The following is a 27,582-nucleotide window of genomic DNA, read 5'->3' on the forward strand; positions in this document are numbered from 1 at the left end:
TGGCAATGTACAGTATTACTCACCTTATAGCCTAAAACAGCAGACTCATTGTCCATGGATTTAACGTGATCCCACCTCACAGTAACCAAAGACCCAGACACCTTCCATGAGACATTTCCTGGAGGACGGTTAGGGGCTAGAAATGAAGAGCAAAATGTAAGCACATTGGCTTTCACACCGTTCTCAATGACAAGATTTGGACATGTCCGGTTTTGGTACATGGTTGTTGGTGCAGTTTGAGCCATTTTGCAGTTTAGAGATTGTTCTAGTTAACAAATTTTCTGGACACAAAACTAAAGCATTTAATTCCTCTTTAATTCACCTTTTGAGAAAAAGCTTTTTTAGAGTCTGCAGAATGTTTGTCCAATAGAAAAAGGTTTTTTAAGGAACCATTCAGCCTGACAAAAAACATTTCTTTTTAAGATTTTTCAGTTCTCTAGGGAATAAAAAGCTAGGACAAAAGCCATTAATACTAGCTCTCTGTTACCTTAACCATTAGTGATAGTGAGTCATATTCCTCTTCCAGGAATATCGCTCTTATCAACCATTCAGTGCCGTCTTATTTTAAAGTTAGGGTTCCCGTAATGAAGCTGCAATAGGTTAACAGATACGAGTTCCAGACTAAAGCAGAAAGCCATATAAGGCTTGCGTTGCAAAGATTTGCACTTGAGTAAGTTGTGTTTTTGTATATTTAGCTAAATGTATTTTTGCTAAAAAATATCAATAAGAAACAGGACTGAAAACACTGTTCCTGAAGCTCAAGCCATGGTGCTTGCAACGCACGTCATGAGTTTGATTCTCAATTAATGCATAGAAAAGTAAACTTAAAATGCACTGGAAGTTACTTCAGCCAAAAGCATTTACTATATGCATGACGTAAATGTAAATACGGAAGAGTCAAATGAAAGGGGTCTTACGCGGTTTCTTCATGACAACTGTGGTCCGAGGCGAGGGTGGGCCGGTGCCGGCACTGTTGTAAGCCAGAACAGTGATGTGATATAAAGTATTAGGCCTGAGGCCCGTCACCCGTGCTGTGTTCTCCAGTCCTGCTGTTCTCACACGGTCCGCTGCCGCTTCCCTTTCATGCTGGCGCCAGTAACGGATCTGTAACCAGTGCAAAACGGTGTAGAAGAGTATGTTACTATTTATATTGAAATAAGGATGTAAATGGTCAGTTTACAAATCAAATAATAGTCAAATTGATTATAAAATATTTAATTAAAAATAAAATAAATTCCCTTTGCGGGCACTGCATTTTATAGCAAGGTTTTATCTAAGACAGGATAAGATTTAGTTTGTATCCCTAGATTTTGGCTCACAATCGCAACAGTCTATGACAGATAACACCACAATAGTTACCAGCATTCACTGCATGGGCAAAGCTCATACAGTATAAGCTTCCCTGAGTTAGTTGCCAACAATAAGCACAAGTGTCAGCATATTGACTCTGTCACGCTATATATGCTGTTTATAATAATTATTAATCCACCACACACACCAACAGATATAAAACACATATTAAAGGCAGAATGGCCTGTGGACTGACCTCATAACCACGAAGTACTCCATTAATATTCAAATGCTGAATGGGCTCCCAGGACACCTGAATCTCAAAAGCGGTCACTGCAGTGGCGTTTATTCTCCGTGGAGATGCGGTTGGTTCTAAAGGACATGAAAAACAGAGACCAGAGATGATGTATGAAGTATTAACTTTATTCAAAATAGTTTTACTTTAAAAAAAATGCCTAGTATGTTTTGCGATGTGACTATTGCAAGTCTGTGAATTGCGATGTTGATGCTGAAACAATATATTGTCATTTATAATGTGAAGTGACCGTATACACTTTCTTAATTTTACTTTTCGATATTAATTAACATATGTATGTTAATTTGGTCATCTATAATTATTTATATAATTTATAATATATTATAATATAATACCATTTGAGACATTTTGTAACTTTATTTGAATAAAAGCTCTTTTTGTGCAAAGGAGCAGGTTTTGTTATACATATTTTTTTTTACTGTAGATTCATGTTGAGGGTGTGTTTTTTCAAAGCCTGCTCTCTAGTGGTGCAACTGTGATCAAACAATCTAAACTCATCGAATAAAATATAAAAACCTCAATAGGCTTTGTGCCCAGTTGCACAACTTCCTGAACTTCAGCCAGCCCCTTGTTTCCTGTCTGCCATTATTGGACAAACTGATTAATCCAGGTGTGCCTGACCTCAGGAGTCACAAACAAACCGATTAATCCAGGTGTGCCTGACCTCAGTAGTCACAACAACAATAATCAGACACACCTGGATTAATCAGTTTGTCCAATAATGACAGACAGGAAACAAGGAGCTGGCTGAAGTTCAGGAAGTAGTGCAGCTGGGCATAAAGCCTATTAAAGTGGCTAAAAAAATATAACCCAAAACATGAATTAGACATTTATAAGCCTCTTAGTGATAGCTGCTATCCACAAAACTCTTAAAATCATATTTAATATCTCTCACCCTCTTCTGCAGAGTGCACTACGGCGATTTGGCTGAAGGGACCCTCTCCTTTTTTGTTGTAGGCCTTTATTCTGACCTCAAATGGGCAGTAGGCTGAAAGACTCTCGTTGCTGTAGACATATCGCGAAGAGTCGACATGTGGCACCTTCACTACGGTCCAGGTTGGCAGACCTTGCTTTCTGAATGCCAGGATATAACCAAAGCCATCTCCATTTTGATACTCCCTGGCCATTGGCTACATTTACACAAACAAAATCATTTTTAATAAATAGAAGATTGTGAAATAACCCTTTCTGCTACATAATACAAACAAACTATATTTGTAAGTCAATTCATCTGCTAAATAAATAAATAAATAAATGTTAATGCTATAAATACAGATGTACAGGTATGAAACTAATGTAATTTGCAATGATAACATTAAAGATCAACTGCGCTTACTGTCCATGTAATAATAAGTTCATTACGGTTTCCACCACCTCCACCAAGTCCACTGGGTGCCACAGTTGGTGCTGCACGACAAAATAAACAGCTATTTATATTCTTTAGTCTATAGGAAATTGATCAATTAACACTTATTGAATGTAAAGTAAATTCTACAGTATTCAATATGATTTAATATGAGGTGGTTCACTGACCTGCTTGTTTGGTACGGACTGGCTGGCAGGGCATGCTTGGTTCTCCACTACCCAGGATGTTGCTGGCAATGACCAGAAATTCATAATCCATCCATGGTCGAAGATCCATCACACGTGCAGACTCGGCATTTCCTTCTATGTTTGCTGGGTCTGTTCAAGCCATTTGTGTGCAATGACAGGCACACATTGAATCAGTGAGGTTGACATCATGAATAATGCTCTGATAGATAAATTCATATTTGCCACTATACACGGCTCCGAGAAATCTATATTGAGTTCTTTGTGTAACCAAAAAAAGCTAAAATCTGGATAACGTGTACATTAAACATTCTGGTGTTTGTATGACACCAAAATGAGGTGCGACCTCACCCGTCCTCATCCGCTTCCAGTCATGAATCTGTGCTGAGCGGCCCATGATGATGTACTTTCCAATGGGACTGTGGTTGTCATATCCACGACTCCATCTTAACTGAACTGATGTGTCATTGGTACTTGTTACCACTAAACCTCCAGGAGGACCTGGTGGGCCTGCAAAGAAAGAAAGAGTTGAGTTTCAACCCTCGTAGTTTGCCATATTCTCACACTCGCTTATATCCATACACACACTTAGTTCCGTTGGGAATGGTTTAAAATATGTATCAAACAGGCTTATGGGTACCAAATCCTAAAGATATTGATGTGCAATATGTACATTTCACATCTCCACAGGGCAGTGTGTCAAGACTCAAATGGCTAACAAAAACACAAGTGAGCTAAATCTAAAAAGAGACTGAACTGTGTAAGATTCAGTGGCTATAGGCTGATAAAATGTGCTTTAATAAGATCTTGACCAGCTGGAAATTCTCACCTCTTACAACAAGCCGGGCTGAAGCCACCTCGCTGTCCACCACCGTCTGGGCCGTGCAGGTGTACGTGCCGGCGTGACTGAGCTGTCCATTTACTATCACCAGGTCACCGATTGTCTCTTTCTGTAGAGAACAGCCCGAAACTACATTAAAGCAATACTCCAGCCAAATATCAAAATTACCCCATGATGTACTCATCCTCAAGCAATCTGAGATACATATGTCTATCATCTTTCAGACAAACACATTTGGAGTTATTTTAGTAAATGTCCTTGCTAAAATATACATATTTTAAACTTTATAAGCTATAATAACTAGCTTCCAGTAACAACGCCATCTTGGACTCGATTCACGAGAGTCACTATGCAACGTACTTGTGGCAATAAATGCTTACTATGCTAAAACTTATGCGCGAATCTCATGAGTCCAAGATGGCGCCGTTACCGAAAGCTAGTTATTACAGTTTATAAAGTTTGAAATATGGATATATTTTGTACAAAACTGCATCGATGACCCGCAGGAGACCTTTATTATCCCATTGGAGCCATGTGGATTACCTCTGTGAAGGATGAATGCACTTTATTTGGGGTTGGGGCAGAAGTCGTTTCCTGATCCCTGTTTTATACTATTATAAAGCTTGGAAGAGCAAGGACATTTACTAAAATAATTCCAAAAGTGTTAGTTTAAAAGATGATTAACAAATGTATCTCGGATTGCTTGAGGTATATCCTGGGGTAATTTTTATATTTTGCTGGAATATCCCTTTAAAAAGTATTAGCCTTCAACTTCACAAGAGCGATTATTGTGTTTTTATTAGTTGCTTAATCTGGAGACTCAAAATTGGATTTTAAAATAGACTCTCCAGTTAAGTTAAAGCAATATAAAATATCAAATGTAAAAGGGATTTAAAGTAAATCCTATTAAAATTAATCTCTGAATGTGAGTGCAGTCATGACTGGTAATACTGTATATTAGTATAAATTCAGATTTAGTACTTTATTTCTTTACATTTTAGGAAACTTGGCCATTAAAAGCCAAGGCCACAGTGACTATGTGTCTGCTAAGATGTCCTGGGGTTTTTTAGACACTATTGAGCCTTAGAAAGCACTACTAACATTATTGCAGAAATATGTAATATTATAGCGACTATTGTAGTTGTACAGTGCAGCCTTATTATATAAACCAATGCCAAGCAAACAATATTGTTGTTCCTTTTGGCTTGGTGTAGAGCTTTGCGTCAGCAGTGCAAAAGATTGTGGGTTCACACATACTTATGAATGTACACACTGCTTACAGTAATGCAAATGTAAGCATACGCAAGGTCTGACAATACTTTTTTAGTAAAAACACATTCTTACCCCCTCCATGCGACGATAGTGTCCATTTGGTTCCTCCAGGTCAAGCAGAACCCCATTGAGGGCCCAAGTGAAGGTGAGATCCATAGAAGTGTCATGTGATGCGTGGCATTGCAGGGTGACATTTTCACCCTGATTGATGTCTGCATTAGAGGGCGCTAGTGTGATTTTGGTGGCATCTGTTTGGGAAAATCAGGTTAGCTGTCAGATACACTGTATGCCTCACACAATGCTGTGTACATTACAAAAATGGTTTGGTTTGCATAATGCATGTAAGTGCTTGCACTGATGTCAGTTTGAAGTGCCAACCAGTAGCGCTACTTTAATGTTACCTCTAACAGAAAGGTGTCCTGTGCTGTTGGCTTTGCCCAGGTAGTTTTCTGCAAAGCAGGTATACTTCCCTTCATCAGCCCGACTGATATTGTAGATCCACAGAATCCCATCAGGAGTGACTGTTATCCTGGACAGAGATAATCACATTGTCTTGTTAAAAACTTTCTCTGAAGTCAATTTGTTACGCTCTGAATTATAAACAATTAAAGTCCCCATGTAGTCGATAATTTTATCACTTAAAACTCGACTATAAATTCGACTTTTAACACAGGTGGACTTTAAATCATAAAGCATGTGTTATGACTGTACTACCTGCTGCTATTGGTCAGGAGCTCTGTGCCACGACTCCAGAAGAGAGTAGGTTTAGGAGCTGCACGAGGTTTACACTCCATTTTAACCCGTCCTCCACGGGCAGCAGGAACCAGCTTGCGTACCGGATTTAACCTGAAATCTGGAGCCTGGACTGAAATAGGGCAAGAGAACAGGGAATGAAGGGCCAACCACACAGTGGGCATGCAGGAGAAACACAAATATGGGTCAGATATGGATGGGTGGGCAGAGGAGGACTAGAAGTGCATTAGTGTTGATATCAAGAGAAATATGTCAATGCTTATGTTATAATATTTTGATTATATGTATCATGTATCACCTTTGATCAAATAAGTACAACCTAGACACAGCAACACTCCCTTTAAAAGTGCACTGTGTAGATTTTAGCGGCATCTAGTGGTAAGGTTGCAAATGGCGCACTTCATGTGGACTTTCGGTCTTGTGGCCTAAAATTGCGTGTGCTCGCTTAGTCTACGAGTCCGTAGAGTGTCCCATCTGTCATTTTAATGCTATGAAGTGTACTCATCAGCACCCCCTTTGCACCCTTGATGCGCATTTTACCAACCCAGAAGTCCTTGCGAAAGAGCAATCAGAGCAATCAGACGACGGATGGGAGGAGTTCACACTGATGGGCAACTTCTCTTACTTTTTCTGGCGTGACGCTCGAGTCTGTCCCAAAATACGATTCGGTGCACCCTCGTGGACTCGCATCAAGGGTCCCTAAGGTCTGCACTACATGATGTCATCAAAATGTGGACTCTAAGGAAGTCAGGAGTGTGCCATTTGGGACAGGGCCTTTGTCTACCGCTAACCACTCCCTTTCGAAGCACATAGAGAAGCTACGGTAGCCACCACAGGACAAACATGTTGTCGTCTGAGACAACATAGTGACAAAATGTAGAGCAGTTTGTCCATTTAGGGCTAATGTAGAAACATGACACAGCAAATGGCGACTTCTTTGTAAGGGGACCTGCGTTGTATGTAGGTAAGTATGGCTTATACTAAAGTAATAAAAACATAACGGTTCATTATGTAAAGTCTTTATACACCGCTGAAAATATAGTTATGTATATTATATTGCATTTCACACATAACCAAAGATGTAAGATATGCATTAGGCGTTTGCACACTGCAAAAAATAAATTTCTTACTTAGTATTTTTGTCTTGTTTTCAGTAAATATTCTATTGGCAGATATTTTTTTTTGTCTAAAAACTAGACTTATTTTCCTAGGTCATTTTGATCTTGATTTAAAAAAATTTAGATATTTCTACTGAAAACAATACAAAATACTAATTAAGAAATTCATTTTTTGCAGTGTATATAATATTTATTTATTTTAAAGTAAATAAAATTTTAAGTTTTCACTACTCATACATGTACCACAGTTTGTGAACTATCATATTATATATATATATATATTCTTATACTGTACAGACACAGGCCTACTCTTCTTTCATGATTAAAGATTTTAAAATTTTAGCTCACCTTGTACACGAAGCTCGGCATTCGAGTAAATGGTGCCATGTTTGTTTTCGGCCACACACTGATACATCCCAGAATCCTCCAGGGCAAGGTTACTGATCTTAAGTCGCCCGTTATTCACTTCCACGCGGTCCTGCGTGCAAGCAAGAGTAAAATTCAGATTCTTCTACAATTACCCAATCTCAACGTGCAGGCAGAAATATGCTGTCCAAGCCCCATTAACACCAGCAGAGGGCCATGCAAGAATTCTCCTACCATCTCTTGCACACTTTCAGTTATACAAAGATAATGAGCAAGTTATTCACTGTCACACCTTGCTGCCCCCGAGAAATTATGAGTTTTCCAAAATGAGTTTGCATATATCAGTCGGAGTCTTGACAACTAGTGGTTGTGTTTGAGTCTGATAAAGCACACGGTGTGATGAAGATCACACCGCACAGTATGTGTGGCTGACCTGTGTGCGGAGCGGCTGTCCGTTACGCAGCCAGCGGATGGCGGGTCTCGGTTTTCCTGCGGCTGCGCAGCTCCACTGCAGCTCGGAACTGATCTCCACCTCGGAATCACTCATTACCTGCAGCCACTCAGGCTGGGCTGTGGAGCGAGTGAGCACACACACACATTCATATAATTGCTTATTCACTTTGCTTTTTGTAATGCAGAATGACAAGAAGAGAAAGCCACTTAACTTAATTTGAAAAGCATTAAGTCAAATTTAAATAATTTGTATCCCTTTTCCATAGAAACATTGTCACGCTAAGATTGCATAAATGAGTTTTTTTGCTTTTAGTGAAATTAAATCAAGAAATCAAATTTGGAGATTGGTGGCCTTTAATCTATGATGTTAACTAGTATTCTGTTGTCCTTCAAGGTGTCAGCCAGCAGATATCTGAGCTGTATTCCTACCTTGCACAGACACACGTCCCTGATGTGTTTCCCGGCCCTCTGAGTTGTAGACTTCACATTCATACATGCCCTCATCATCAAAGGTCAGTTCGGGGATAACCAAGATGGGCCCATCTACACTTGCAACCTTAGCCGGGAGGAACCCATCGACCTTCCTCCAGCGAATCTTGGGAATGGGACTATAGGTGGCAACAAAGTAAAGAGGGAGGAGAGAAAAAGGTTGTTAAACCAATGTAGCAGTGATAATGAAAGCCACTCACATCTCCAAAGGGAAGTGTATCTGTGCTTAGAGGGACTTACTTGCCATAGGCGAAACATTCAAGCTGTGTGGTTTGTCCTGCTAATGCCGAAGTCTCAGCGGGAAAACGCACTCGGATTTTTGGAGCAGATTTCCTTGGGTTTGCTTTAGAACCAAAGGAAAAAATAAAAAACTGAGAGAGCGCTGTATTAAATTTGTATTTGTGTGACCCTGTCTGTGAAATCCAAGCTAAAGTCTCATAATTTATCTAAAATGAAATTCACATTGAATTCAATCATTGGCATGACTTTACTCTCTTGCATTCAAATTTGTCTTATCATTTGATTACAATAAAGACAGTATGGAGCTTTGCACTAACCATCGGCGTAAACTGTGAGTTGGACGGCTTTGCTGAAGATGCTCTTGGTGCTGATGTCCATATTAATTGTGGTGAAACAGAAATAGTTTCCTGTGTCATTGGTTCTCGCATTGGCTAGGTACAAGTTACCCGTCACCTGGGAAACAAACCATCTGCCCTCCTCCGGCTGAATGAAGTTGGGAAACTCATTGATGAACCAGCGGTACGACAAAGCTGGTGAATATAAATATAAATGTAATTTTAAGATTTAATGGAAACAAGTTTAAGATGGACTGTGATACTTGTTTTAAGGCACACCTGGGTAATGAGCTGGTGGTTGGCAGGCAAGGAAGGTTCCAGTTCCTTCATGGACTGTCTGAGGACTTCTGCTTTCAGGAGGGAAATCATGGAGGTCTAGAATGAAGGAAAAAACAATGTTGGAAAATATAGGCATCCTATTGATACATTAATGAAATTCATATCAATGTCCTTTGGAGTAAAAAGTTGATCTTTGAGGGTCAGACTATAAGTCATACAATATTTAAACCATGTGTTATATTTACATTTTGTGAGTATTCATTTTAGATACTTTTATTTAAAAAAAATCGCATTTTCATACTTGAAGAAAATCATTTGGTTTGTACTCACAGCCGAATTTAAGGGTAGCAACCCGGCTAACAATGGTGCCACATCGGTTAAAGGCGAGACACTGGTACGCCCCTCCATCTTTCCCATGCTGAGGGTTATTAATCACAAGGTTTCCCGCAACCAGTGTATAGCGTGAACCCTCTTCCATAGCTACTTCTGTGCCATTCACATGCCACCTGGGTGAAACAACATGCCAGATTTAATTTCAATACCTTGAACACTGTAAAAAATGGAAAATGCTGTAAATTCGGGCAAACGTTTACTAAATTTGTATGCATACGGTGTCCTTCATTGTTACTTATTTTATGCATCAGTTTGTGTTGTTTGTCTTTAAAGTCAAATAAATAAAATAAATTGATTTTAGGAAACACACCTACTTTAAAGATGTTTAAAGGGGAAATATCATGAAAATCTGACTTTTTCATGTTTAAGTGCTATAATTGGGTCCGAAGTGCTTCTATCAACCTCGAAAATGTGAAAAAGATCAACCCAGTAACTTAGTTTTGGTAAACCATTTTCTGCAAGCATGTGAACAAATAGTTAATTGAAATTTGGCTCCCCTTGTGATGTCAGAAGGGGATAATACCAGCCCTTAATCTGCACTATCCAATCACAGCACTGTCATGAAGTGTAGAGATCAGCTCATTTGCATTTAACAGGACACACCCAAAAACGGCACATTTTTGCTCACACCTACAAGGTGGCAATTTTAACATGCTATAATAAATTATCTATATGGTATTTTGAGCTAAAACTTCACATACGCACTGTGGAGACACCAAAGATTTATTTGACATCTAAAACAGATGAAATGTCCCCTTTAAAGAAATTGATAAATGCACCATACAGATTTCCTTGTAAGTGTCTTTGTATAAGATTTAAAGAACCGTTTGCAAAAATATTTAATAAAAAAATTATTCAAGATTTATTCTCTGTAAACAAATTTAAAGGGGCCATGACATGAAAATCTGACATTTTCCATGTTTAAGTGCTTCGATTGGGTCCCCAGTGCTTCTATCAACCTAGAAAATGTGAAAAAGATCAACCCAGTAACTTGGTTTTGGTAAACCATTCTCTACAAGCTCATTAAAAAATAGGTCGTTGAAATTTGGCTCTCCTTATGATGTCATAAGGAGCTCTTATTATAATAATAACACCCCTTAATCTGCACTATACAACCACAGCACTGCCATTTAGTGAAGAGAAAAGCACAATTGAGTTTTAATTGCAAAAAAACACCATCATTTTGATCAGTGTTTGAAATTCAACAGCTCAATTGGATTTTAAAGGACACACCCAAAACGGCACTTTTTTGCAAACACCTACAAAGTGGCAATTTTAACATGCTATAATAAATGATTTATATGGTATTTTGAGCTAAAACTTCACATATGTGCTCTGGGGACACCAAAGATTTATTTGACATCTTAAAAAAGTCTTGTGCCCCTTTAATAAAAACAAGATATTTTATGAAGAACAACACAAATGCAGATTAAGATGAATAATTTCTGAAATGTAAAAAACATGAAACTCCAACTGAGACTGAGTTGGAGTTAAAGTTTGATAAAAACACATTACGTAAATTAGTTTCTATTTTGTTTGATAAGGTGTAAATGCCAATCTGATTTGCGTACCTGTAAATAGCAGCGGGGCTGGCACGAGCCTGGCAGCTCAGGGTGACCTTGCCTTCCGGCAATCCCTCTGGGTAGATCAGACTAGACGGCTGCTCTTCAAAAACAGGCCCACTGTCGTGACCAGACACACACACATCCCCTGCTAAAAAAAACACACAAACACACAGCTGATGTCAGATGTCAATAGTGATTTGGTGTTTTTTTTAGTAAGCCTTTTTAGATAGAAATTAAAAGTGGTGGTTATATTGTACAAGAATAATTGCCATAGTAATGTACCATAGTATTTACATTGTGCATCTAATGATATCACTGAACTACCATAATAGTGTAATAGAGTGATCTCAAGTACTTAGTATTAAAATCCTGTCATTCCTGGTCTCATTTGACTGCCAGAAGTCAGTGCCAATGAGATTGACACCTTAGGGATGTCTGTGCCCAACAACAACAGAGTATTTGCACTCAGAGTGGGAGCGTACTCCACCCGGAGAAACTCAGCAGGGAATACAAGCTGTCAGATATAATTGCATGCACTCAGCTATTTTGACAGAAGAGAGGGGAACTGGGGAGTCTAGAGACATTCAGTAAAGTCTCCAGATAGTCGTGAATGCATCTGATGCATTATGAATTAGGTCAGAGATGCGTTTGGATTATATGGGACTTAAATGCGTGTGTGCATTTATGTCAGCGTGGGCATCTGCAATTCAGATTTTGCTTTTCAACGTTCAAAAATGTCGAAGTTTTATTATAGATTTGAGACTGCATATTCTGTTGCTTTAGATGTGTGCATTTTGAATTTAGTGGAACGCTGCATGCATAAACATGTCTGAATGTATACGTATAACTGTGTTATCTGTGTTATTCTTGTCTTTTAGTGAGATTATCTAAACATAAAAAATACAGTAAAGTCAAATTGAATTAGCATTTTTTTTTACCTTATTGGCAAAAAACTTTTTCTCTTGTCTGCAACTTTTTTGGTTACAGAGAAGCAGTGGGGGCCGGTAAATTCTTTTTTCGAGGGCGCACGATGTGAAGTTTGTCACAACATGTACTGTATGTACCCCGTCATGTGTGTGGTTCGTAATTTCAAAATATGTGTTCTGCGCGTTGAGTAATCCTGTGTGCATCACGTGTCTTGTCAAAATAAGTGCCTGCTGCAGACACGTCTAAAGGGTTTATGATAAAAGAGACGCTCGCGTTTGCAAGATACTCACATAATCTCATGCGTAATCAGAGTTTACTGTTAAGGGAGTGTCTTGAGTGTATTTTGTGAACTTGAGCGTCTCTTTTATCATAAATGGTTTTGACGTGTGTGCAGCGCAGGCACTTTTTTTGACAAAACACTTGATGCACATGGTTCACATGACGCAACAAACACATATTTTGAAAACACGGGCAACACACATGACACTCCGAACACATATTTTGAATTTGTGCCCCTCGGAAGAGCAGTCACAAGCTGCCATTGCAGAGAAGTCCATAAATCAACCTGCAATTTTGTGTTTCAAACAGAGATGAAAAAATATAGAGGCAAAAGTTATGGATTGCAGATTTAAAGGATTACTCCACTTTGTTAAAAAAAGTCCAAATAATTTACTCACCCCCCCATGTCTTTAAAATGTTGATGTCTTTCTTTGTTCAGTCGAGAATTTTTTTTTTTTTTTTTTTTTTAGAAAAAACATTTCATGATTATATGGAAAATGTATACTTTTAATTAAATAAGGTTGGATCATTTCTGTTGAGCTGCTTGTCTGTGAAGCTGAAAGTCAAGTGCACGTAATAAAATAATATACCAGTGATGTACACCAACAGGAATCCTTGCTTTTTTATCTTCTTTAATCTATGTTTTATGTGGGTAGAGCCCCCTATTAGTTATTGAAACAGGTCCCCAGATGCTTAAGGCCGGCTTTGTATGGGGGTGAGTAATTTATCTGGATTTTTTTTAAGAAAGTGGAGTAAACCTTTAAGTATACAACTTACGTGACCCTGTCTGGTAAATCAAGGCTATTAAAGTTTGATTTCACTGATTGCTTTCAATATCTGATATGGCCTTACTCAGTAATAATAAAGATGTCAAGGTTATATTTTCACAGATTTTTTTACATTATGTAGGATGATTTTATGTAAAAATATTTAAGAGGAATGTTTATACTTCATATAAGAAACTCAGTTTGCCATTGGGATAAAATTTGTCTAATTCAAGCATTTTTTTTTAGCTTTTTCAGTAAATATAATTGTTCTAAGGTATAATATTACTGAAAATCGAGACAAATTCAAGTTGATTTAGAAAATGCTTTTGGCAGAGTGTCTGCAATTTCAGCAAGCCCAACAGAAACTAGGGCAATGAGAGTGAAGGAGGCGAGGAGAGAGTTCCTCCTCAGGGATTACAGCGAAATTCAATGATGTGTTGGCTGCTATGGGGATAAACAACTCAAAACTGCCACTTAAGTTCCTTTCCATTGAACTCTTTATACAGCTCATCACATAAACACTTTGTAAAAGTTGTGTAAAAGACTAAAAAAACAGCACGTCTGCTGTTAGCCAATTCAACCTGAACATATACAATAATAAATATTAATACCTGACCATTGCTGCAAAAATTAATGTTTGCTTGTTTGAGCATGATCTCAAAGCATTTGTTCCTTTCATTGCTAGCCTATTCTGTATTTATCTACCATAATAATCCCAGTGTAAACACTACCCTGGTGAAAAAATAGTATGCTAAATATATTTAATTTTGATATACTTAAGTATACTTGCAGTCACACTAATGACCAGTATACTTAAAGTGTGCTATTGATTAGTTTATTTAAAGAGTGCTATTTTGGAACAACTAATTTTGTACTTAATATATTTTAGTTGTATATTAATTGTAACAAAGTACAACTTTAAGTGTATTTAGTGTACTTTTGTGTGCTAAAGTGGAACAACTTTAAGTGTATTTAGTACAATTTAAGTACATGACTGTTTTTGTGCTAAATTCATGCTTGATAAGTGGATTTAGAGTGTGTTTTATTTATGTTAGGAGTACATTACAAATGTATTATGAGTGTCTTGCAAACATACAATCAGTATATCTTAAATAGACTGTTTGCGTACATTCTATATATTTTTGGCCAATCCAAAATTCTAAAAACTGCCCTTGTGAAAAATGAATATGCCAAGTACATTACATTTTGTATACTTTTACATACCTGCAGCTAGATTAGTAATGAGTATACTTCAAGTGCGTTAATAATTAGTTAACTTAAAGAGTGCTATTTTGGGAATAGATTACTTTAGCTGGTAACATAACCAAAATAATTTTTCCAAATAAATAAAAGCTGATTAAAACAGTCAAAAACAATTCATTTTAAATATATTTAAAATATAGTTTTATTCACAGCATTCAAAGTGTACAGTATTTGCCTAAAAATTGAACAATTACTCATTGAAGAATGTCAAGATGATTGAGTTTACAACGTCTTTCTCTCCCAAATCAACTTTAGTCTGGCAGGTTTTGGTTCAGCCTAAGGAAATCTGAAAAAGAGAGACAATAAGCTCAATTAAAAAGTGTTTAATATTAAAACATTACATTTATTTAAGACTTACTCTATTAAATCTATAGTTTACTGGCAGAGATTGTATAGCAGATATATTTTTACCTAAACTAGAGCTTGACTTAAATGTCATCATATATATTAAGGGGCGGTTTCCCAGACAGGAATTAGACTAGTCCTAGACTAAAATAAATGTAAGAGCTGTCCAAACTGAAAACAACTTGCTCTGACATATCTTAAAATACATCAGTGCCCATTGTTTTACATCGTTATGCACATAAGTAATGTTTTTAGTAAAGCATGTTTGTTAAAACTATCCTAATTAAACTAAGGTCTAGTCCTGGATAATCCCTGTCCGGGAAACCACCCCTAAGAGTTTTCATTATAATGACTTGCCTATATGGGCTGCAAAATCCTCCTTACATAAAATACTTCAGCTCCTAAAGAAAGATTTTATTGTATTAAATTTAAATGTAAAAATTGTCAGAAAGAAAATGCAACAAGCAGACAATTGGGTGTTTCCTGGAAAGGGATTATCTTAAAACAGGACTAGGCCTTAGTTTAATTAAGAAATATAACCAGTTTCAAAAAACATGCCTTAATAAAAACATTACCTGTGTGCATTTTGAGGCAAAACAAAGGACACTGGTGTATTTTAAGATATGTCAGTGCAAGTTGTTTTCAGTTTGGACAGCTCTTACATTTATTTTAGTCTAGGACTAGTCTCATAGCTGCCAACTCTCACGCATTCACCGTGAGACACCCGCAATTGACCCCATTCTCACGCTCTCACGCCACATATCCATTTTCTCACGCAGGCTCGTGCCCACCATTGACATTCCCATTGAGTTTAATAAAAGTCATGAAATAATTGCCTAATATACCTAATTGTACATACTGTAAAACGCCAAGCTATCTCTATCTGGCCTGCCTCAATCAACATAAACGCTCGTCAAAGTCAAAATGATGCGAAAGGCAATCAAATCAAAGAAGGTGGAGTTATTGTTTACAGATGCCGGAGCGCCAGCTACAAACTACAGAGCGAGTGCGCGGCTGCGCAATGGTGAAAGAGCAACGCACGATGTAAGTAGCTAAACCAGTGCTCGCAGTACTGACACTTTTATATTTTAGCGTACCTTCACTGTCTTTTGCGTGCCACACTTCTCATGTTGCTGGTACTTAGCTGCAAAAAGTCAAAGAGCATTTCACTTTATGTGGCGCTGCGCAGGAAGTTCGGCAGCGAGGACATCAGAGTACCGCGAGAGCAATTCGAAATGTAACAAAAGGGTCCGCCTTTACCTTTGCTCTCGCGTTACTCTGATGTCATAAGCCGATCAGTCAGCGCCGCACCAGTTGAACACACAAAGCGTCAAGGTCTGGATGAGAAGCAGAGACCTGCCCGGATTCCACGCACGCAGATACCCTCAGAAAACAGCAATTTTAATCAACCCGCGTGTGCATGTCTGTAATCAGTACAAGCCTGTGTGATGTTTGCTGTGACAGTTTTTAATAAAAGAGAAAAAAGTCAATTGATATTTGACATCTATAAACAATAACATATACGAAATATAATTATATGGTCTTGACATGCACATTATCTGTTGCTTTAGTTTAATATAAATTGGTATATTTGATTGTGACAGTCCCTCTATCACCAATCAATCACAAATCATCACTTTATGCTTCTCTTTCTAAGTGGATAAACTGAATCAAAGCTGCTGTTATCTGCAGTTATACATTTTACAGAGACCAGTAGCCTATTCATTAGATTTTAAGAACTTTTTTGGCACTTTTATCAGAAGGAAAGCATAATAGAAGTGTATGAAATAATAATAAAGACTGTAATTTCAGTCATTTAAACTCAGTAAAAGCTTTTATTTCAATTTAATTTGTAAAATATGATTAGATTTGTATAGTAATCCATTTTTACGCAGTTTTTCCAACTATTTTATACAGAAATAGCTAAAATCCACACTATTATCAATTGGTTAAGGACTTAAAAATTATTGCCACAACCCCCCCCCCCCCCCCCCCCCCAAAAAAAAAAAAAAAAAAATCTCACTCCAAGCTGAACTCAGAAGTTGGCAGCTCTGTAGTCTAATCCCTGTCCGGGAAACCGCTTCAATATGTATAACGTTATCTAAACTGAAGCTTGATTTACTACTACGAATGAATTATTATATCTTAAGAGTTTAAAATGACTTACCATTAGCTGCAAAGTCCTCCCTACAAATGTCTTTGAAAAACTTTAGCTTCTGAGGAAAGAATGCAGCATCATTAATACTAAATACAGTTAGGTAAAAGCCTTACAACCTCTAAACAGTCAATAAATGGTTAACTTTCACGCTAACGTTACATTTAAAAAACAGATTTTCTGACGCTACCTTTTTTCATTAACATATACATACACACCAATACATATATTTAACAAAACAATCGGGTGAACTAATTCGATATAACAGGCTGACAGTGCTATCTTTCAAACCTTTAACATTAGCTATAAGCTAAGCTAAGCTACACAGCAGCTTATCAGTAATAGCGAGTTAGACACCGCGTTATTGACAACATTTCGCATTCGAAATATGATAGTCTACTGATAAACTTCAGAATGGTCAAACGATAATCAAATATAATTAATTTTAAGGTATTTTAACGTACCTTGGGACTGAATCCGTCCGCCTTGAACGACTGGTAAAAATCAAAATACGTGCGTCGTGACGTCATCACACACACGTCAGATGCATTATTCAAATCTCAGAATTCACTTTTCTCTGAAATGCATTTACGAAAACTGTTTAAGTTTTGTACAGCTAAAAGCGGTATGCAATTGACTGAAAAACTACAAAAAAAAACAAACACTCATATTCCCCTTACGAAAATGAATGTTTTTTTTTTTGTGGTAAAAGTTTAGTAACCATGTTTTTTTGGTGTATTGATTATTATTAGCAAAACCACGGTTATTTTGTGGTAAAACACAGTTAATTGGTTTATCCAATGCTTGACTATAGTGAAGTTAAAGTGTACCTTATGTTAATAGTATATTACAAATGTATCTACAATATAAAATGTAACTGAACATACTGCTCTCTCGTAATTTTAAGCCCACGTTATTTCTCCATAAAATAATATACATTTGTACACCCCATATACTTTGAAAATGTACTTAAAATATACTGTTTCTAAAGAATACTAAATAATGTATTTTAGAAATATACTGTCAGTGCATTATTATAATGATAACTTTAAGCATACCGATAAAGTATACCTAAAATACATTTTAAAATAAGTTTAAATTTAGTATACTTTAAAAATTGCACAAAACTTTAACTTTAAGTATATTTTTCTAAAGTATACTTTTAGAAAATATACTAAAGTATATTTATTTTGAAGTATGTTAAAAGTTTAATTGTAAAAAATACGCGCAAATATGTTGTAAGCATACTTTAAATATGTTTAAAGAAAGTACATTCCTTTGTAAGTATATTTGTAATGTACTATTGCAAAGTTAAATATACTTGAAATACAATAAAGTATATTTGTTTTTCACCAGGGTATATCCACAACTATGACTGTATTGCCTTGTCTTCTGAGCTATTCTGGTGCTTTTTACATTTGGATGCCCATTAATTTTGTTTACAAACATTTGCACTATAGCGACTTCAGTGGTTTCAGTTCAAATGGTTGCGGACTGACAACGCTGTGTCATTATGGAAATGTGGTTGCTCATTTTCCATGTCGGTCTCTATTCCTGTTTAGAGTACGTGAGCAGTTCTTTGGCAGAAATAGTTATAAAGTAGATCATGCTTCATGCCGACAGTCAAAGGTTTCCCGCTGTGAGACCAGAAGAGCTTTGACTTGAGTGCCGTTTGAGAAGTTAATTGCATTATGGCCACAACCACACTTTTATTAATGTTTAATGGCTCCTGGATTACTTCAGCTGGCAAAAACACCTCTCAAGTAAATCAAATCCCTTCTGCCCACTGATCTAAAATAACAGAATGAATAATTCATTTGCGGACCCCCACAGATGCCCAGCCCTAAAACCATGTATGTCAGACACATTACCTGCCATCAAAGTGACATTGTACATTTCAATGATGTTTTAACAAGAACATGGAGCATAGGGAATAGGACTGGAGGAGTGATAACAAAGTTTGGGGAAAGGCTAAGCTTAGCGAGACCACTAAGGCTTTGGGATTCTTAATGAGATGAGATGATAGGAGACAAAAGATCAGAGCACACTTACCCGCTGCATAGCTCAGAGCCAGAGAGCTGATAGACAGCAGACACAACAGACTCCTCATCCTCCTACTGCAACCACACCCTGGTGAGAGATGAAGGTCTGTCAGCTCCTGGAGAGAGAGAGAAAGAAAGAAAGATGACTCACTAAAAACATCTAAATAATTACTTCCTTTATTGAGATCGAGGTTATGGTCTGCAGCCAACCTGATATTGAGGTGCGCTTCCTTCAGCTAATATAAGCTCATGGATAATTTGGCTTTGTGTGTGACTCATACAAACACATTGAGTTTCTTTTTAAACATATATCTTTGCTTTATGCTACTGCATTCAAACTATTTGCAATGGGACATAATTCAAAATTGATCTGTTTAGAAACGACAAAAATACTGATCCAGAATGTTTTGTTTTTTTTACCGCAATGAATCAGCTATACAGATATTAACAGATTTATATGCTTCACACCACCTCACCACAGTGAATCAATCATGCCTTTTGTTCTTTTAAAATCTCTTTTCCTGCTGTGTCCATTTCGAATCTCAAAGCCAAAGAGATTCGTATCAATCGTTGTGTGGATGCCCGTTCGATTGCTTTTTTGCCTTCAAAACACCAAATTCTTCAAACAACCTAAAACCTGCCCCTGATCTGTCACCTGTTAAAGGAATATTCCATTTTCTTAAAAGAAAAATCCAGATAATTTACTCACCACCATGTCATCCAAAATGTTGATGTCTTTCTTTGTTCAGTCCAGAAGAAATTATGTTTTTTGAGGAAAACTTTGCAGGATTTTTCTCATTTTTATGGACTTTAATAGAGCCCAACATTTAATACTTAACTCAACACTTAACAGTTTTTTTCAACGGAGTTTCAAAGGTCTATAAACGATCCCAAACGAGGCATAAGGGTCTTATCTAGCAATACGATTGTCATTTTTGACAAGAAAAATAAAAATATGCTCTTTTAAACCACAACTTTTCGTCTAAGTCCGGTCCAGCGCGACTTAACGTAAACGCATAGTGACGTAGGGAGGTCACGTGTTACATATATAAAACGCACATTTGCGGACCATTTTAAACAATAAACTGACACAAAGACATTAATTAGTATCAGTTGACATACAAAAACGCAGGAACGTTCCTCTTTCAAAAAGCTTGTAAACACTGGGGCGGAGTTTCGCGTTCGTCCTCTGTGACCTCTTGACGTCATGACGAGATCGGATCTACATGACGAGAAGTTGTGGTTTAAAGTGTATATTTGTTATTTTTATTGGCAAAAATGACAATCGTTTTGCTAGATAAGACCCTTATGCCTCGTTTGGGATTGTTTATAGTCCTTTGAAACTCCGTTAAAAAAAACGTTAAGTGTTGAGTTAAGTATTAAATGTTGGGCTCTATTAAAGTCCATGAAAATTAGAAAAATCCTGCAATGTTTTCCTCAAAAAACATAATTTCTTCTCAACTGAACAAAGAAAGACATCAACATTTTGGATGACATGGTGGTGAGTAAATTTTCTGGATTTTTCTTTTAAAAAAATTGACTAATCCTTTAATGTATGCCTCTAAGTCGAAGCCCTACTGTATACAACAGCGTCACCCAAACTGTCAAATCATCTTAGGGCTAAAATAACAAGACAGCAGCTGGTTTGCACTGTTCGCCATCCAGCCCTTACATCTGCTTTAGCTCTGCAGGATTGTTTCCTCTGCTGTGCAACATAGCCCCCAAGCCCTGTAATTGGCAACTGTACATTTGTTTCCTGGCTCAAGTGATGCCAGTCGCTGCATGGGCCGCTGCTCTGTGCATCCAGTTATGTCAAACGAGACTGTGGGCGAGGCAAAGAACCACAAAGAGTCAGCACAGATGTGCCGTTTGTGATGCGGTTTTCACAAAAATGGCCCCTTGGATGCCTCCCAACAGTCATTTGAGAGGCTCCAAAGGGAGAGAAACTGACTATCATCAGAGAAATTCCCTAATTACATTAAACAAGATGCCGACTGTCACCTGACTGCGCTCTCAGTTTCTGTATATTGTCAGCTTTTTTGACCGCCCACTGCTTAGCACATTATGCTCTGTGAACTACCAAGATTTGCAATGCCGCATGTGCCCATGTCATACTGGGTCGACATGGAAGCCTGCGTGGTGCACCATGGTAAACACAAGCCAGCATGTCACTGAACACACCAACTGCTAACCAAAACAAAAATTAAAGTGAAGCCATATTAGATAAGTTTATTTTTGCACTGTTTGGACTACATTTTTGATACCATATTTGCAATAAAAGTAATTGCTTAATAAGTCATTGCAACATCTTTTTAGCTTATTTAAACTTATTTTACATTACATTTAATTTGGTTTAATAAAAAAAGTTAAGCAATTCTCAAGATTTATATAGCATGTTTAAATACAGCTAACTTATAAATTTTAAACATTTTATTAATATAACAATCTCGACTAATGGAGATTGAGTCCTTCCTCAATCACATAAATAATAGCTCCATGCCTTTCATTTATAGAAAGCCTACGGGTGTTACCAAGATGGCCGCCCAAGGAAATGACTTTCGCTCAAGGAACTTTTGGAATATACAGTAAATCTACTCCTAACAGGCAAATGAAACATGCATACAGCTAATAACATTTCATTGCAGCTCCCCCAGCACTCCTATCATCACATATTCATGTCTCAGTCAGTACTTCTTTTTCTCTATAATAAGTCATGTTATTTGTAGGTCCCAGGGACTGCCTGGAGCAATGGAGCTTTTACTGTCACCCTGACATCTGCTAATGGGACAAACCCCCCAAAATGTCTTTTTCCCAGCAGGTGGCCTGTTTAAGCCAGAAGTCAAAAATACATCAAAAGAATTTTAAAGCAGTCTAGCTATAACTTTTTGTGCATTTCCTTTTGAGCACCTGTACTGAGGGGGCGGTACCAAAGAGTGCATATTAGTACCTCAAAGGAACATAATGGTACTAAATGCATATGTAAGTATCTAAATGGTACCTTTTAAAATGTACTGCCCCACTGCAACCCAGTATCACGAAATTATGTACCTACAGTCACGTAAATTTGTGAGTCTTTTCCGTGACACTGACATGTTTTTTTGCGTGAACATGTCACACATTTCTGTTTACGTGTCACTGTCACGTATTTGTTACTCAACTGTTTTGTCCTATTTTCTTACCATTGTCACTTCGGTCTAGGGTTAGATTTACATAAAATTACATCCTTACACAAACCCAACTCGAACCCTAATGGCAGGCGACAATGGTTTAAAAATCAGAAAATATAAAAAAATCATGAAAAAAGGTATAAACCAATACTTAAAGTGACATCCTAACGCAAACACCAAATCTAACCCAAACCGAAGCATCAATGGTTTAAAAATAGGACAAAACAGTTGAGAAACAAATATGTGACAATGACACGTAAACAGAAATGCTGTTTACGTGGAAAAGACTCACAAATTTACGTGACTTAGGTACACAATTTCGTGATACAGGGTTGCCCAGAGACAGCTTGGGACCATTTTTGACCATTTTTTCCCTGACAGTGGAGTGTTATTTGTTAGCGAAAGAGATCAGTCTTGGCTTGTGACTTGTAAACCACTGGCCAGTAAGCCAAAAAGTCAAGCCCCTGGTTTTACCTCAACTTTTATCTTTGAAGTTTAAACAGGTGAATTGAAAGTAAACCCATCAAACTTGGCCTACAACCAAATAACATTTTTTTTTTGATTAACATAAATGCTGATACTGCAGAAATATCTTGAGGGGCAGAAAAATCGAAAAGCACATCAAATTGGTATTCACTGAACCAATCCAATCCTGATATAAAATGTATGACTTAGTGTCTCTAAGTCATGGCCTTGTCACTGAATAAATATTCAGTGTTTGCAATTCCAGTTTGCAGATAAAGTTAGCACTTGATAGCTGGGATTAAAACTGCATAGTGGGAGGAATTATAACAACAATCTATGCTGGTAAAGCGCATTTATATTTCTTTGCAAAAAAAATAGATTAAAAAAACTGCATTGGTTTTTAGCTGACTTCGTGCATTGCATTCGCAGGTGTCTCCCTTTCCAATTGTCTAGCAAGAAAAAAGATTAAACAGTGTCTTATAGACCATCCCATAGAAAATCTAAATCTATAGGTCTTCTGGTTATGTAAACACATGCGGTTTAACACCAAGGGTCCCCTGTAATGAGTATTCAAAGCAGTTTATTACTGTTAGTGGCTGTTTGTCATTCAGCGCGTTTGCTCAGAGCAATGAGTCACTGCATGAGAGTGTTTAAACAGTGACACAAAACGTGCACTTATTAAACATCTTGGGTACATTAAACCTAATCATTATAATGACTTTACCATTAAGTCCTAAATCCATGAACCACAAAATAAAGCATAGTAGTGAGAATAATTAAAGTTTAAACAGCAATGTGTAACTAACAGATACTACTGAGAGAGCTCATCCAAGCTTACTGTGGTGTATAGATTTATTCGGCCATATACAGCTATTATACACACAGCTATACAACTAAGTTGTTAAATGAAACACAGATGCAGTGGTATGTTTATCTGATCATATTCTGAAGGTCCTCAAATTTCAGACCCATGAGCATAAGCACTGATGTTGGGTATATGATCACTGTTCCTGTTCATCCCAAAGGTGTTTAGTGAAATTCAGTTCTGGGCTTTGTGCAGGCCAGTCAAGCTTATCCACTCCAGACTTAGTAAATAAATCACTTGTTCAGGGATCTCACTTTGGACACAGGGGCATTGGGATTCTGAAACAGAAAAGCTCCCATTAAAAATGTTTGTCTGGGAAGATCTATATAATTGAATAAGAACAAAAAGGTTAATTATGTGTTCAAATAATGGCATTCAATTTGTTACTATTTATAGATTTTCCCAATGTAAGTAACTCAACACTCAGGTGTCCACAAATGCACCACACAAGAGATCACTGACTTTGATGACACATCACCTCTTAAGACTGTGCCGTTGTGCACTAAAATGAAATAAAATGAGGCTTAGAAAGCTATGCAAAAGCTTTATCTTGAATGGAAGCCTGATGCTAATTATTATGTGAACTATTTAACTGTCACAATAGTATTTTATTACAATCATAATAATCTTTGCATGTGCATAAAGAAAATATATAGAAGAACCATTGCTTGTATAGAGCATTGATTGGTTGCACATGGCATATGATATATATTGAGCTGTCACATAATGTACCTCAGGATTACCTTTCTGTCCCATTCACTGTAATTGGTGCCACCACAAAGGACAAGCACAGGCACTGAAGCATAGATGCAGGGGAAAATGCTGAGGCTGGATATCAACACATGGCCTTAGACAGCAGTGGTGAAGGAAGCAGTCAGCTCAAAATGCTGTTTTTCCCTGACTTTCATGGATGTTTGAAACAAGATCTCTGTTTAAGATGGAATGACTCAGATTTCATCCATAGACCAGTGCTAAAATGAAACTTCCTCTGATGTGCTTATTGCAAACAGGGGCGCCGTAAGGGGGGGGAAAGTTAGGACGATTCTAAGGGCCCATGAACTTTTGAGGGCCCCAGCCAAGGACTGTGCCGCACACGCAACCCCCTTAAGCTGAGCCCTCTTAGCTCCGCCCCGTCTTTACTCTGCGTTTTAGCGCCGTCTTCAATCCACGGTCTCACAGTGCGCATGAACTTCAGAAGAGAACAAGGTGTGTGTATTTACTGCTATTTCCTATGATATCTGCATATGTGCACTTCCTTACTATAAATGCAGTTTACGCAATGTGACGCTGGATCAATACAATGCAGTTTTCTTTCCACTGTAAAGTCTTCGCTCTGTTCACCTCAGTTTAAAAAACACAAGGTGATTTACGTTCCCTGTTTTATGTTATGATTCTAACGCGAAGTCAGCCCTTATAAGCTGTTTAAATTAATGTAGCCCGTATAAGCTAATTAACATAAACTAGAAATGCGATCGGTTACACACTGTTTTGTTTTGTAACGCAATATGCCAAGGAAGGATTTTTATGCAGTCGTAAATCGAGTTGGTTGTGATAAAACTGAAATGCAACTAAGGCTAAACTAGTCAAATTATGTATATTAAAGCTTCTCAACTTGCAACAGGGTTAAGAAATCAATGGAAATCTATATCGTAATCTGCTATAGTTGTCATTCATTTCATTTTAGAGTCCCGTTGATTAAAAAACAGTCTGAAGAATCATTTAATAACAGTATAGCTGTTTTCTTAAAGAGTAACTAAACCCTAAACCAACTTTTTTTTAGTTAATGATCTGTAAGAATGGGGTTTTATTAGTGCTGTTCATTGATTTTAGTAAGTTTTTTTTGACATTTGGATATAAAGTGTTTCAATACTACAAATATGGTGTAAAAACGTCTGAGTGCTGCCCTCTTCAGGTTGAACGGTGGCTACTGCAGTTGAATTTTCCTATTGAATGTTGGGTCCAAAAAATGCCTCGTGATGTAAGCAGGTTCAAGCTCACCACGCCGCTTTGGTCAAGCATTGTTGACCCAGTCTTATTTCAGGCAGAATCTACATAGAAAAGATGCATTGTTGTTGTTCGCCATTTTTAAATGTTACAATGTCGTGTGTGTAACAGCTCAAGTATACAGTATGTCACTAAGACTGTCTCTGAAAATCAGACTAAAGCCTCAAATCTTATTGTGAGATAAAAAGCATTTAATTTCAAGCATTAATTTCACTATGATTTCAATCGCTGACATGACATTACTCAGTCAATATTAAAGATATCAAGTTTATATTTTCACAAAATGTTCTTTACATTATATAGAATGATTTTATGTGGAAAACAGTAAATCACAAAGAAATACTTCAGCTGGGTTTTCACAGGCATGGTCACATTTATCTTTAATCTTTAAGAATGTTGCATTTTCTCTGAATATTTGATTTAATGTACTGTATTTTTCAATTAAATTTGCATTGCACAATAAATTATCTTAGCTGCAGACATTTTAGGTATCTATAAATACTGATAACTGTGGTCAAAACAATAGCAAAATAAATAGTTCTGTATTATTAAATTACAGACAAAGATTTTGAATAGCTACAGTAGGTTGGATTGTATGTTTGGTACGAAATGGGTATGGGGGGCCTGACCCCCTATTTTTTCATAGGGCCCAAAATTGCTAGCGGCGCCCCTGATTGCAAATATTCTTAAATTGCAAACATTGTAAAAGTTTTATTAAAGTTAAATTTTTCTGGTTTATATATTTGCAATGCTGCAAGAATGTTGGTTCATGTTGCGAAATAAAGTGGCTTCAGAAACAAGTATATGAATAATAAATTCATTAGGTTTTTAAATTAGTATTAAAAAGATAAATAAAAATATAAATATTAGATTTTTTAAATAAAATGTTCTGGTTGTTCAAAGTAGCGAAATATGTATATAATATAATCGGCTAATAGGGAGCGATACCACGATAACCAAAAGACGAACAACACCACATCCAAACGTTTGAAGTGGGTGGAGCCACTTTTATTTAAAGGGGCCATGTCACAAGACTTTTTTAAGATGTCAAATAAATATTTGGTGTCCCCAGAGTACACATGTGAAGTTTTAGCTCAAAACACCATACAGATCATTTATTATAACAGGTTAAAATTGACACTTTTTGTAGGTGTGAGCAAAAATGTGGTGTTTTGGGTGTGTCCTTAAAAATGCAAATAAGCTGATGAAATTCAAACACTGATCACAATGATGGTGGTTTGTTAAAATTGAAACTCAATTGTGCTGTGAATTATTTTTCTTTCTCTCTTTCTCTCTGCACTAAATGGCAGTGCTGTGGTTGGATAGTGCAGATTAAGGGGCAGTATTATTATAATAAGATCTCCTTATGACATCATAAGGAGAGCCAAATTTCAATTACCGGTATCTAATTTTTCACGTGCTTGCAGAGAATGGTTAACCAAAACTAAGTTACTGGGTTGATCTTTTTCACATTTTATAGGTTGATGAAAGCACTGGGAACCCAATTATAGCACTTAAACATGAAAAAAAAAATCAGATTTTAATGCCATGGCCACTTTAATTGGGTATAACTTTTGATAGAAATTAGATAGTGGCACAATACATTTACATGCAACCAAATAATCCGTTTGTAATCGTATATTGCTCAATTGGATTAAAATGCTTGTATGTAAACACCTTTATCAATACAATTGAGGTCAATCAGATGCAAATTTCGATCATATTGAAATGGGCGATGTGCCCAATCTGTGATCCAATCATCAGGAGAAAAGTATGAATGTAAATGCATGAATCGTAGTATTTTCTCAATTGGATGCAAAAATACATTGTGCACATCTGCAGAACAATTGTGCTCAAGTTCCATCTTATATTTACCACCTATTTACGTATTACATAAATGGGTTTACGCGCAGTGTATTCTGCAGCGTTCATGTATACTTTCATAACATTGGCTTCATAAAGCAATAAAATAGTGTCGTGATTTTTGAAAATTATGTTTTCATTGCCTATATCTGAGAACTTCTTAAGAGCAACTTTCTCCA

At 37.0% G+C, this 27,582-nt stretch overlaps 1 protein-coding gene and 1 long non-coding RNA gene across 2 annotated transcripts in view; both read right to left on the reverse strand.

Annotated features, from left to right (window-relative positions):
- The window catches only part of cntn2 (contactin 2), a 37,803-nt gene that overhangs the window by 4,503 nt on the left and 5,718 nt on the right, over positions 1-27,582 (reverse strand). The window contains exons 2-21 of the mRNA XM_065241329.2: positions 19,050-19,155; positions 11,268-11,409; positions 9,634-9,809; positions 9,304-9,399; positions 9,007-9,219; positions 8,690-8,792; positions 8,390-8,568; positions 7,941-8,077; positions 7,490-7,619; positions 5,985-6,135; positions 5,672-5,799; positions 5,343-5,518; positions 3,987-4,107; positions 3,509-3,667; positions 3,140-3,289; positions 2,943-3,013; positions 2,502-2,736; positions 1,547-1,662; positions 918-1,104; positions 24-136 (exon numbers count right to left, since the gene is read on the reverse strand). Of these exons, the coding sequence (XP_065097401.1) occupies positions 24-136; positions 918-1,104; positions 1,547-1,662; positions 2,502-2,736; positions 2,943-3,013; positions 3,140-3,289; positions 3,509-3,667; positions 3,987-4,107; positions 5,343-5,518; positions 5,672-5,799; positions 5,985-6,135; positions 7,490-7,619; positions 7,941-8,077; positions 8,390-8,568; positions 8,690-8,792; positions 9,007-9,219; positions 9,304-9,399; positions 9,634-9,809; positions 11,268-11,409; positions 19,050-19,107 (2,841 nt within the window). The 5' untranslated portion in view covers positions 19,108-19,155. The remainder of the gene's footprint in view (positions 1-23; positions 137-917; positions 1,105-1,546; positions 1,663-2,501; positions 2,737-2,942; positions 3,014-3,139; positions 3,290-3,508; positions 3,668-3,986; positions 4,108-5,342; positions 5,519-5,671; positions 5,800-5,984; positions 6,136-7,489; positions 7,620-7,940; positions 8,078-8,389; positions 8,569-8,689; positions 8,793-9,006; positions 9,220-9,303; positions 9,400-9,633; positions 9,810-11,267; positions 11,410-19,049; positions 19,156-27,582) is intronic.
- LOC135718949 (uncharacterized) lies at positions 14,611-18,343 on the reverse strand. Its single transcript, XR_010520934.2, has 4 exons — positions 17,462-18,343; positions 17,010-17,058; positions 15,200-15,243; positions 14,611-14,783 (listed from the first exon to the last, which is right to left on the reverse strand). It is a non-coding gene; the product is annotated as an uncharacterized lncRNA (long non-coding RNA).

This window comes from Paramisgurnus dabryanus, chromosome 14 (assembly GCF_030506205.2).
Source record: "Paramisgurnus dabryanus chromosome 14, PD_genome_1.1, whole genome shotgun sequence".
Classification (NCBI taxonomy): Eukaryota; Metazoa; Chordata; class Actinopteri; order Cypriniformes; family Cobitidae; genus Paramisgurnus; species Paramisgurnus dabryanus.